The sequence below is a fragment of the Corvus hawaiiensis genome, chromosome Z (assembly GCF_020740725.1).
Source record: "Corvus hawaiiensis isolate bCorHaw1 chromosome Z, bCorHaw1.pri.cur, whole genome shotgun sequence".
Classification (NCBI taxonomy): Eukaryota; Metazoa; Chordata; class Aves; order Passeriformes; family Corvidae; genus Corvus; species Corvus hawaiiensis.
The window spans coordinates 64,373,707-64,387,768 of record NC_063255.1 but is presented as its reverse complement, the minus strand read 5'-3'; the positions used below and the strand labels follow the sequence as shown (position 1 = coordinate 64,387,768).

General features: G+C 34.6%; 1 protein-coding gene across 50 annotated transcripts in view; it reads right to left on the bottom strand.

The window, feature by feature from the left end:
• Positions 1–14,062, bottom strand: part of PTPRD (protein tyrosine phosphatase receptor type D) — a 1,183,457-nt gene that overhangs the window by 58,516 nt on the left and 1,110,879 nt on the right. For all 50 annotated transcript variants that reach the window (XM_048291456.1, XM_048291457.1, XM_048291455.1 and 47 more), the window contains 2 exons: positions 13,406–13,503; positions 1,447–1,570 (listed from right to left, as the gene is read on the bottom strand). In XM_048291456.1, coding sequence (XP_048147413.1) covers positions 1,447–1,570; positions 13,406–13,503 — 222 coding nt within the window. The remainder of the gene's footprint in view (positions 1–1,446; positions 1,571–13,405; positions 13,504–14,062) is intronic.

Here is a 14,062-nt window from a genome sequence, read left to right as displayed (position 1 = left end):
GTGAGACAGAAGAGTATATATTTATTAGTTACATCACATATACTGCTAATCAGAATACCCTCTCTTCAGTGTTGAGACAGGTAGTTCTACCAGGTGGTGACAGATTTCTATACAGCTATATTCTTTTACAAGGCAATAAGAAAAAATTTAGGTGATGTTGCAATAAAATCTTGTCAGAACTGCTATATGAGCCTCAGAGGTGTAACAAACATAAGCAGATTATCTTATGAAAATTCTTCAAGGTAATCATTTAAGTTTGCTAACACATTTGAGAAGCTCTTATCTGTGTTATCAAAGCCTATGGTAGGCAGCTGCAACAAATGAGGAAAGATCTAAACTTCAGTCAGTGGGGTTGCCTTTTTCTTCACCAAGTAGCTGATATTTAAGTGGATTACATCTATAAATCCAGTGTCTTTAGGTCTGGAGTAGCCAAAGACAAGCAGCTGTTTATAACCATGAATTAAAACACCTTGCAGTTTAACTTGTAGCATGTTATGACTGAAATAATTACAACCTTGAATACACATCTCTCTATCTTATGTATCATATGTAAGTCCTGTCAGAGTTTACTAAGGACAAATCTTATTTTCATTTAAGTTGTGTCACTTAAATATATAATTTGTTTGATTATGGCCATCAGTAACACCTGACTGTCAACAACATAGAATAAACTGAAAATCTGACTTCAACCCAGGAAGCAGGTTAATGGTAAGGCAGAATTGGAAAAAATAAAAAAAATCCTCTGAGTGAAAAACAGTGCATCCTGATGCTTGGTAAAACAGACACAATACCTAGGGCTGACTACCTTTAACAGTTTGCTTCAGATAAAACTCTAAAATGTCTAAGATTTTGGAAAGCTTTTTAACTAAGACAGATATAATGAAAAGCTCTCACTGTATCACACTGTCAATCTCTAGTCAGCGAGACACTTCCAACAATGTCTGCATGTGGGCATTTGTTTAAAAACTCTAGTTTAAGATTTAGATTGGAAATTTAAAAAAAGGTTTTAACAGAGTTTTTAAAATTTTCACAGAGAACATGAAGTTGAACTGATTTTTTTTCCCACATTAAGGTCTTGAAAAGTAAAACTCAATGAGCAGATATCTTGATAATTTCATTGATCAACTAACCCCTCAATTCATGTGTGTTTGTTTACTGATGCATTTGGTTTGCAATGTTAGTATAAGTAAACAGCAATATTAATTAACTTTAGATAACTCACTGGCATATCCACAGGGACCAAATGCATTCAGTGTTACACAGGAAAGTGTGTTTAGTTCAAGTTCATAATACATTACTGACAATATGCATCAGAAGCAGACTGTCATTACAGGAATTTACTGGAAGTACTTTAATTAACACTTCTTTATATTATTATATATATTGATTAGTAAAATTATCCTAGATTTTAGGATTTAATTAATTTAATTTTAATGGTCTCCTTACCTTCTATTGCTGAGAGTAGAACACGAGAATGGTCGTATGCAATTACATTCGCATATCTATTCTTTGGTTTGTTTACTTCCAGGTTAGAGTGTTCCCATGTGAACTGCTGACCGGGATCAATAGACTTCAAAACACAAAGAGAAAAAAAGGAAAGGAAATTTTCAGCTAGGGACTACGTAATTGTTTTATTTATAATAATTACAAACTAAATTCCCATCATTTACGCTGGAAATAATTTGCTTTTGAAAGAAAATTATTACTTCAGGACAATTTTGACATATCATATGATATCAACCATTTTGTATTTATGCATCTGAAATTTCCATGAGGAATTTAAACCATGAGCTTTTTAAAATCCAGTTTTTTTCTTCAGAGAAAGCAAGCTATCCATCTTTTTGTCTTTTCTCTCATTTTGGCAAGTGAGGGGTTCTAGCTTAAAAAAGAATGAATAAATACCAGAAATCTCAAAAACACTGGGATGAAGGAGAATAAATATTTTTGCCTTTATTAGTAAGTGCACATGTTCAAAAATTTCACTGTACTATTTACTAAATAAACTCCAAAGATTCCTGAAGAAGTTTTCCAGAAGAAAAATAATGTTTCTATTCTTTCATTTTGATGCCAGGCCAACACGTGATACTAGTGTTGCTCAGGAAACAAGCTGCATTTTTCATCCATAGACAACATGAAGAAACTTGCTTTTTTTTTGAGTCATAAATACATAAGCAATTCAGGCATATTTGAAATTTTAATGGTATCTTATTCATAAACACAACCGATCTTATTCATAAACAAAACAAAGCGTTTCCAGATTCACTGTTTATTTTCTGTTTCCTCCCTGTTCCAGGGTGGAATTACAGAAGCGTGCCCCATGTTCCTTCATGCTTCACCACTAGGGAGACTTCAGACTCTAGTACCTTTACCTCTATGGTTGAGCTACATATGCAGCAAAGGGAATACAAAATAGGTAATAGATGGTACTTGTTTATGCTCACTATGGTAGTGGCTATATGAAAGGTCATCTCATACTGAGAAGTCATGAATTATCACCTATTGTTTTACTTTCCCTTTCTGTAACTTTAGAGACCTTAAAATTGTTTCATCAATATGAGTAAACAACTATGGCTTGAAGGTTATGCCCTCTGTTTAATCCTAGTAAGAACTGGCAGCTCCCTATGCCAGCTAGTGGCAAACTATTAAGAAAATACTGATGACACAGATAAGCCGAGTTGTGGCAGTTCATCAACACTATGCTCATTTTCCATGAGCAGACCAGCAACATGGCACAATTCAGAAAATCCATACTGCCTCTACAGCATCAAGCCAACAGCTTTACTGACTCCTCCCAGGGTTACAACAGCTGCAAGTCCATTTCTTGTTAGTGGAAATAAAATATGACCTGTAATCTATTAGAGTAGGTATTACCTGACGATGAGCACGTGTGAAATTAATTAATGTGATTTTGCTAGGACTTATCCCTTAGACTAATAATTACTATTCAACCAGTCTGGAAATTGCTTCATTCTCATGCACCTTTACATATTTTATACAATTTATTTATTTAATATTTTGAGAATGACTTCGCCTCTTTATTGAGATTATTCTAAAAAAAATAATCTATCAGGCCTTGCTGCCTGATAGAAAACCATTTGTCTTTAGGAAAACACATACCTCAGGAAAAAAAGTACCTTATCCTATTAACCAATACCCTAGGCTCAATTAACTTTTATAACATGAAAGTTATAAAGTACTGCATAACCTAGCTATGGAGAGTAGAGGAGAGTGATGGCTCAGATTCTGGCTCTACAGTAACTGAGATAGAGTGCTTGGCAGCTCCTCCCTCAAAAGGAAATTAAGTGGGACTTTTTAGAGAAATGAGGAAAAAATTAAATGCTTGGGAGCATGATGAAGGCCATGAAAATTCTACCTGTGCTTTGGATATGATTAATTTGAATTGTAGCACTATGTGAGTCACTGTGTGTCTTCAAAAGGCATTCTTCAATGCAGCTCTGAATGAATCTGATTTTTTAACCTTCCACTCAATATTTGACACCAAACTACTTGGGTTCACTATCTTAAAATTTCGCGTGACTATGATTAACATATCTTAAAACATCAATAATATTAGGAGTTTATTATTAAGTTAGTATCTTAACAGACTAATGAGTAAGAAATTTGCAAAACTGGTGATGGATTTTTTTGGAGCCCTACTGTATTTCGTTTGCCTATAAAGGCACAACAAACTATCTCCCTAGTGTTCTGCCAATTGCAAAGGTAGACATCACTTTTGTGCTATGCTTAAGTTTAAACACAGTGACCTCATCCAAAATTAGGTCTTCACCTTTCTCCAACAAAAAATATTAATTTTTCTGACTGGAAAGTGAAATTCTTATTTATCAATAAAGCAAATGATAAAATTTTACTAATTTCACTCTGTAAAATTTTTATTCCTTTTTCTTACACTTTAGTTCCATCCCAGTAATGTTTTCCCATGCTCTGAGAAGGATGGCTGGTAGAATTTTGAAGCAGGTATGCATCAGGTATGCACTGCTTAATTTAAAAACATAAGCATTTTTATCTTTACTTCTAAGTGCTATTTATTTCATCAGAGGTGCAGAGAAAGAATTTTGAGAGCATTTCCATCAGCGCTGGGGAGAGAAGAGTTATATACATATATACTATATTTAAGACATGTAATATACCTCTTTATCAGCAGGCCAGCAATTCACTTACATCACATGACTTGAAAAGTAATAAAATTTACATAATGACTTCTCTCAGCACAAATCTTCCCTCTTTCCTTTTTGAGTTAATGGAGGTGAACAAGAAAACTTATGCAGGATATTTGCAGGTCAAGTTTTCAGAACTTTGGAAAATAATTTTTATGGATTTATCTCAGAATTCTAGTAATAATTGAGAACAGAAACATAGTACAGAAGATGATAACTATATATTAGTGCATTATACTCTAATTAACTTTTAAAATAAAATTGATTATTTAACCAGGAATAATGCACATCTACAATATCTGTGACTACCTAGTCAGTATTTTTTGAAGGACATATACAGAAGCATGCTATCTAAACCACAGTCCACTGCCCTAGAATGAGGCACACTACTCTGCATTGTTCTAGATAGATAACTGAAGCAGACCATCTGTCTTATCTTCTAGGTTTTTACCTACACTGACAAAATATTCTGGAAATTACTTCACAATGTAAGATGTCACATATACTTTCTCTTCACATTAGACAAGAAAACTAAAAAATAACAGCATCAACTGGCTGCCTAACAAGCTGCTAGTCTTGAGCCTGGAATGCAGGACTCTGGCTTTAAATCATAAAAAAACCAAAAGAGGATGTAAAAAATAATAATAAAAATACTTGCAAACAGTATGTTTAGACTGCAGTATATTTGCATATACAAAGATAATTTTGCATATACATAGAAAATGATGATCTACGATTCTTATCAATTATGAGAAACAGCTTCAGCTCTATATTATACCTATTTTTCATGTGAATTTACAGATTATTAAGAATACTTTAAATTTAAACCTTAGCTTCAATTGTTCAGTATTCAGTATTATTCTTCCAGGTTTTGCTCCTTAATGTTTAAGCATTCTAAGGTTACTGTTCAATATCAAGAAAAAACCCAAACATACACTTTGTATGATGTATAGCCAGATGGTGTAATTTAGTGGTTAATATTTAGGTCTACATGCAGACATAGTTAACATAAATTATCAGAAACTGGCAAATGGATTGAACTTTAATCCTTGCTATTTTCCTCAGCAATCTGAACCACTTTGTGGCCTTCCCATCCTCCCACAAAGCACCATTTTGTCAAAAGAAAGTTAATCTGTATTTCCTCAGACTTAATAGCCACACTGGAACAAAGAGTTGAGTGGTATTGGCAGACACATTTCAGAAGTGTGAAAGACCAATAACTCATGAATAACAAGTCCGTACTAACAGTTTTAATGAGTGCTTTAATGGTTTAATGGATGGCACTTTAATAGGATTCCTAGTATTTTCATTCTGAAAGCTTGCCTTCAATACAGCCGTTGTTAATAAAGAAACGGATTTCTTCACAGCGTAACTGTGTGGTATGGGTGCTTTGTGCAAAAGAAATAAAAATATTTGTAATACTGTTATTTCTCTCCCATGCTTTGACAAGTCTTTCAGCTATTGTGTTCGAAATGGCTGGCTGCTGAAACAAGTGTGATCTGTTCATAGGAAAAGACTTGAGAAATATTTACTAATACAATGCACCATCCATAAAATAGTTCATTGACTAATAATCATGGTAACCAAAATTTTCTGGTGGTAACCAAACCAGAAGAATTTCAAACAATCCCCCTCCAGTTACTATGTACCTGCTCACTGTGCAGATTTCCTTTATACCAGTTAAACAAGAGGCAAATGTTCCCTGATGTCAGTCTTCCAGGACTATATCCTGGTTCAGCACTAAGGAAGGAAGGACCATGACAAAATGCCCTTCCTGGTGTAAGCTGACGCATGCCTGTCTGCTCTGGATCAGTGCTCTTCCAAGGGTCACTATGGCAGCAAATTAGGAGCCAGCAGTTTTAAGTTTCTGCATAATGTGGGGATTGATATATACTGCATAGATTTCACAAGGAAGCATGTCCTGTTAAGCATTTCCAAGCACTGTAGGTGCAGTGTTTGTGGCTTAGAATTCAATCACCAAAGATCACTGCTTCACAGAGAAATCTGGGACCAGGTAGGCAAAGAAGAATGAAAAAGAAAAATTTGAGAGCATGTCGATGCAAACAGACTCAGCACAACTAGGGAAAGTACACAGCTATGCAGAGAAATGAACAGTTTGACCCTCTTTTACCAATGTCAGCAACTGTGATGAGAATTTCATACCATAGCTGATGAATCTGTAATAAAATGCTATTGTATTATGCAGGAAACTTGCTAATAGAATGAGATTTACATACTGCATTACCAAAATGTGAATGCTAGATGCATGAACATTAATTTATGATTGTGGCAATTTGCCAACTGGCAATTTGCAGCTATGTTTTTTTAAATTGAGTCAGAGCATTTCCCATTACACTGCAAAGGGTATAATTTTCAAGAATATGGGGGAAAACCTCCACTTACGGCTAAAACTTCTTTTGAGCTCAAACATAAGTTTACGTCCTGTCCTAAAAACAGTTAAAAATGCAGATGAGACATTTTCTGTTAACTCTCAAAGGAAAGTGACCTAACTGTTCAAGAGTAGCAAGAAATACAAAAAGCCTTTTTCCAAAAGCTTTTGTAAACTCCTCTCAAGAAAAAAAAGTATTTCCTTCACAGTATCAAGCTAATATTCCTAAATGAAATTAAGCAAAACCTGATTCCAATGGAATGAAACAAGCTGTATGAGCATATAACAAAAAAAAACTTAAAGAGGAAAATAAACATTATTTGAAAATATCCTTGAAGGAGAGTCGCCATTTCAAAATGCTATAAAAGCCTTAATTTTTTAAAATTAATCATATTGGTTTGTATTTCTTTGCCATCAGTCTTAAACATAAACTGTTCATTCCCTACCTGCAATTAAAATAGTTTGACCCTGATATCATAACCAGTAGTAATGGAAATAATTTTGTGTTGAAAATTGGGGATTACAGGCAACTTCAGGTAGAAAATAAATATCAGGAGCAGACAAATGCCTGAGTAATGAAAAAAACTTGCTTTGTGTAAATATTTTTGTGGTTAAAGCCTCCTGCTGTTTTGTTTTATATAGTGTATGAAATGCAGCAGGTCTTATAAACTAAATTTTATAATTGTCTCACATGAGACACTGGTGCTACTTTAAATTTTCAACACACTTATCATATTTTTAAAGCACTGTCAACAGTTTTTATTTCAAGGAAAGATTAAAGGAGTGAAATTCTTCATTGATTCCTCCATTTTTCTCAATAAGCCCCTAAAAATACTGCAAATTAATCCTTCTAAAAAGCCCCTGCAAAACTCAATTTGATCTATAATGACCTACATCGTTTGTCTTTGACTAATTTTTCTTGCTTCAGGAAGTAGATTACTTTTCTCTTTCTACACATATTGCTGCTTTCAGTTGGGCAAAATAAAACTGGTATTTATTACACGATGGAATCACAAAATTATTAAGGTTGGAAAAGACCTCCAAGATCATTGAGTCCAACCTTTGACTGACCCCCAGCACTCCAACCATAGTACTAAATGCCACGCCCAGTTGTTTCTTGAACACTTCGAATCATGGTGATTCCATCACCTCCCTCTGTTCCAATGCTTTCAGTAAAAAAAATCCTCCTGATGTCCAACCTGAACCTCTCCTGGCACAGCTTGAGGCCATTTCCTCTTGTCCTATTGCTGGTTTCCTGAGAGAAGAGGCCAACCCCTACCTAGCTACACCCTCCTGTCAGGTAGTTATTTGACTAATTAAACTGTCTCTGTGAAATCCCTTGGCAAAATAACATTAGGTATCAGACCAAAATGCTGCATCCTAATATGTAACACAAGCTTACTTTTATTTGATTAATTATATAAGCATAAACAAATGCTGTTATCCCAATGCAACATTCACAGCACAAAGGAAGGAGATAATACACCACTCTGAACCATGACTAGCAGGACTTCAGATTCCTGCACTATGTCTTTAAAATTCTCTACTATAACTATACTGCTGGCTCAGGTACTACCCTAGGTGGAACTAAGCACCAAGCAACCTATGTGAATGCAACAGCATATGTGCTATTAATAAGAAGACAACTTTTCATCGTTCACTGACTACGCTAATTGTTTCTCAATAAATGGAGCACATCCTGTGAAAGTAAAGTTAGAAAATACCAATAAATGATGTTCGTAATATTAGAAAGAGGAAATTATTATAAGAAAAAGAACAAAACCATATTTTTGCTGAGAAAAAATTGATTTTTGCACATGAGTCACTATTATCTACAATGATATAGCAGTTAAGTGCAGCTGTTTCTTTGATAGAGATTCATGCAGTGGATTATCTGTTCTTCCTGGACTTCTAAAATGTATTATATTGATTATAAATTTTATATGTGCTTCTACTGTACAAGATTTACAGTGTTTTAGTATCCAGTGTTTATGTTGTTGCAGCTTGAGATACATAAAGAGAAATATATTCAGTAAACTGTGTTCCCATCACAAATCCTACCAACTGATTCTGAAAAGCTACAATAAAAACAAAAGTCAAAATTCAACTTCATGTTTTTCAATACTCAGTGTTAAAGCAAAAGACTGGCTGCAATTCACAGAAAGAAACCTGATGAGAGAAAACATTAAATTATATGCAACTTCTTGTAACATTTATTAACCAGTGCATATATATATATTCACCGTAAATCATACAGTAACATACAGAGTCTGATAGTGTAATTTTTATGTTGCAGTGCCAGATTCTCATGCAAAAATAGTATGAATATTAATCTGCTTCCTTAAGGGTGTAAAACTTTATGTACAGATCTCAGATGATAAATGTTAAATTATTTTACACAAGTCTCAGAAACATGCTTTGGAGAAATAGATTATTGATTCTGTCTTATAGGATGCCATGACTTTACAAATACATCAGAGAGTAGGCAGAACATTACTGGTTTTATTCAGTTTATCTCCATGACCACTTTTTATTTTTAAATTCTCAAGTCTCAGATAAGAAGGAGATACAATATAAAGGTCAGTTTCTTATAAACACAGAGTTTTTCTTAGCAGCTGTCAGTCCATATGGACCCTTACATTACACAAAAATCCCACTGGAATTGCCGAAGTCAGCAAAAGCTTCACAATAATCAGCTGGGGTCAATCCTGTCTTTAAATTAGAGAACAGGAAAGAACTATGTCACATTAATTATATGATATGTGATGTTAACAGGGTAAACCACATTTTGTTTAGGCTTGGGGATTGTGAGCTAACCAAAAACTAATGAAGGATTATGAAAAATTTATTTTGAAGTAGAAACGAACCTCACTGAGAGGGAGCACTATCTATTTTAACACTTCAGAAACACTTTATGCAACACATGAATTTTAAGTTTATTTGAATCTTGCCACAGTCCTAATCCTTCAGGCTTGGCTCCTGTTAAAGGTGGTATTCAAGGTAAACTTGCGAGAGAAGTGCAATGGAAGAAATCTCTGTTGTTCTGCTCATATGCTGTAAGAGCTGGAGTAAGAAATGCCCTGGAGAAGACACTATGGAATAGTTTCTGAAAACTTGTAGAAGAAAGAACTTGTCCAGTTGATGACACTAAACCTTAGAAGACATTATGCAGCTAGAAGGTGCTCTACACTAGAGAATATACTCCTCTTAGCAGATCATAGCAATGAAGCCATTCCACTCTTTTCCTTCCCTTTTTTTTTTCCTCTGAGGATATATAGTTTCCACCATGCATACTATCACTTACTTTTTTGCAATACCTCTTTCCCAACTTACCACATTACCCCGAATATTTCTTACAGAACCAGAGTGAAGGGAGATTAGACTTATTTCTTTAATGGCAATTTCAGGTTTGTTTTCAATTAAATTTCACATGGAATGAAAGCAATATATTCTCAGGGAAAAAAAAAAGGAAAAATATTGAACACTACAAAAAAGTTTTGCACCAGAAACACCCTGTAAACATCCTGTCTGTGAAGCTTTGTGTCAGGTGAATGGACAACAGTGGGTTCACTTTAGGATTATTTGAAGAAAGCAATACTGTCTTGACTCATGGTCCAGGTGAATTTTTCTTCACAGAAGTGTTAGGAAGTTATAGGGTTTCATTAGAAAAAAGTGCCAGAGGGTATAACTCAGCAGAGGAGACTCTTTTTCTAGTTTTGAAGAGACAGGGAGGTTTGCCTGTCTGAAGAGAAAGTGGAAACAGGCAAGAAGTAATACTCTTCCAAAAGGAAAAAAACAAACTTGTATTGAATTTTGATCAGAAATTCTGATCAAAAGTAAGTGGATGGAACACAAGGAAGGATGGAAGAGGAACAAGTATTCAGGCACTTCTGAACAGTTGAAAAGGGTGCTTAGAAAATGAAAAGATGTGTTTGTGTGGTGAAACTAGTAATTCTTTTGAAGTGGCAATCAAAGTAGGTTGTGCTAAAAAAATAATTGAATCATCTGTTTGATATGGAGCTAACTTCCTGATAGAAGGAAGAAAAGTCAGTTTATCAGAAAACCATCAATATGTATTTTATTTTACGGTATCACAAAGTTGTCGTAACAGTTACTATATACTATCAATATATCTTTGAAGAATTTCATCCATGCAATGCAAACAATTCCATAAAAAATAAAATAAAATAACTGACTGCCAAGGAGGAAAGGGCATTACTGAAAAAAAAAAAACCAAACAGAAATCATCAGTAGTAATTGATGAAAACTATTTGCTTCCCTAGACAGGAATTAATTGGAGGATTTTGTTGGTATCAATAAAGGTCAGTGGTTTCCTGAAAACCTCGAAATTTTGAAGATGAGGAGTAGCTCTTTTTCCTTCTGTCTCACCAGTTCTAGCATTACCTGAAGTGATAATAACTGAACTGTTACCATCTGTACCTCTTTCTGCCTTGCAATCAGATTTAAAAAGGGATTGTTTAAGGGATGTTGGTGAGAACTGCTGCTGAAGTAGAAGGTCCCAATCCCTGACCACAAATATACCCACCACTTCCCTTTGCTGGCACTAGAGCTTAAGCAGACATGTGGTGAGCTAGTTCAGGGACCTGATCCAACTGAAAACAGCAAAGAAAAATAAAACAATTAGTTTTCAGCTGAATCTATTTCCTGAGATAATCCTTGAACAGCTGCACATGTGCTAGTGCCAGGACTGGCACAAGAGAGACAACAGGAATGCGCAGCCAAGACACGGAGATGACTTACAGTGATCATCAAACTACAGCTTTAGTCCACTGCCTAGCCTAGACCATGAAACCAAATAATGGTGCTTTTCACTAATTCTATTTCAAAATGGGTGAATCTTGGACTAGATGGAAATGAAGAGGTATCTCTAAAGCTGCAATTTCAAAGATAAATGTTGAACCTTCTTGGGCAAAGCAACAGGAACGAAGCTCAATGTTGAACCACAGTTGCCCATATTTCAATCTTGAATGTCTGACCATTCTGCTCCAGATAGTATGTTTAGTAAAGACAAAAAGAAAAAAAAGAAAAAAAGAAAAAATGAAAGAAAAAAAAGGAATGTGAAAGTTGTCCTGTTTACATAGACTAGAGAAACTTCTGCAGGGACAGATAGTAAGAATTTAATGATTTAATGTATCTTTCAATATTGGTTATAAATTATTAAAATTACACTGTCAAGATGATTTTAATTACTTAATTAAGAAAGACATAACATAAAACAACAAAATTTTTACAGCATAAGAAAACCATGTCATCTCCACACCATGTTCAAGATGTAATACAGCTGAACTGTTTATTTGTATACCAATTATACTACATTATATGACTTGTAAATGACTTGGAATTTCCTACAAAGAAAAAACCAATTAATTTGCCCATAGTACAACAGGAAATGGTTTTAAAATTTGTACCAAATGTTATCTTTTATTATGGTGTACATTCTGCTACATAAATTTCCCTGTCCGATTGTTTATATGCTACAATCTTCATACTTAAGAACACAAGGTTTACACACAGAAAATTGAGAAGGTTCTTCCATGTTTTTTGTGATTTCAACAGTAAACAGCAATCCTAAATTGCTTGTCAAACAAATTTATTTCCAGGAATTGTTGAAACTGTATTTTCCTTTTAGTATCTCATGAGATTATTTTTTAAAGCAGTCTTAAGGACATTGTGAATAGTGCATTCAATTAAATAATAAGCAATTGTAGTTCTTTATCATAGCACTTAGTATTAATTTTTAACATCTTCCGTCAAGACTTTTAAAATACAATGGAAATGTATAGGGTTTCTGTACCATGCAGTATCATGTTACTATGAAAATAACATGTGAAAGTCATCTTTAGTGTTTCTTATTGCACTGCCAATGTCTGTATGAACCTTCGAATGCAACTTATGTGCAGTCTTTAAAAAAATAAGAGCAACACAGGCTTTTACTCCACCATGCTAACAAAGTGTTGGAGGGTTTTAAGCAAGGATTAGTGACACAACAGACTATGAAGAAAATACTGTCAGTGATCCCTCTGGGAGCTGCTAATCCTTGGATCACTGACATGATCACCTATAGCTGATCTAAAGAAACACTTCTTCACTGATGGTTCAGTGCATACTTGATTCACGTATTTTTTGACATAGACAATATTTTGGCATTAAAGAAACAGCTATAATTTACTGGGTTTAATGGATGGCTCCCTATGTCCGTTTAGCCACAAATTACTGACCTGAGAGGCTGTTACTCTCCACTATAGCAATACCTATATACTCCACGGGTTACTGACAAGGTGGCTTGTAAATGATTACTCTCTTCCAGTTAAAATCTTTCATGCTCTTCTAGTCCATCATTCACAATTTATCAAAGTGCTATTGTTGACAGGAGGAAAATACAATGTCCTGAAACTGTTCCATTAGAAGAGACACCATGCACTTGCAAATCCTTTTATCTCATGCAAAATTAAAGCAGTGGACTGAACCTTCTTTGGAGCTTTGGCTGTATGTGTTCTCCAACATTACACTGGAGATTTTTAAAATAAACTAAGGATCTTTAAACTGCAGGAAATATAGATATTTGTGTATATTAAAACAATTAAGTGCTGTATCATTCACATACTACTTCAAGTATGTGTCCATGGAATCTGCCTGACAGGTATCCTTATAAAAAGAGACCAGGATTTTATGAGCAAAGAAGCCACCTCTCCAATGTAGTTGTTTTACACAGTTTTTTATCCTGGTTTTAGTATCATACAAACCTGGCACCATATCAGAGAGAAGTCTTGGGAAAAATCAAACATGACAACTTGAGTAGTAAAGAAGTGGGGAAAATTACCTCATACTCCTGTGAGAACTTCAAATTGTCATTTGCTTTCAATCTTTCAATGTGATCTGCAAGTTCCAAGATAGGTATTGGGGGGTGACTGGCCATACCTGTTGAACAAGACAGAAGAACAAAATTTAAAGTAAACTGCAGTGATGTCATTGCTCTAAAATTTAGAAAATGCAGTAGTTAGAATGTCTACAAATGTGTAAGTAGTAAAGATGTCATATGTGAGAGAAGCAGGCAAATAGTTTGGTTACTCAAAGCAGGACATGCTCTGGATAGATGAATTCTGAAGCCAAATCAAAAGAAGTCACCAAGCATATTCCCAAAGCTAACATTCCTAGTGTAGAGAAAAGAGTTACTGTCATACGAGTCAATGAGTTTAGCTAGGCATGGAAAAATGAGACAGTTAGACCTGATGCTGACCTCTGCTTTGAGTAATGACTCTTAATGTCATTTCAAACTCCTTCTCCCGCAATGCATGAAATGAAAACTCTATTGAATTAGATGAGGAAATGTGAGCTGAGAAACAGACATTGAAAGAACCCTAAAGGGGAAACAATAGTGTTTTGACAGAAAACAAAGTGACTTATGCATAATCAAGAAAAATGAACTTGAATAATGAAGGTTACCAGGGTAACCAGAGACACCTGAACCTGCAAAGGA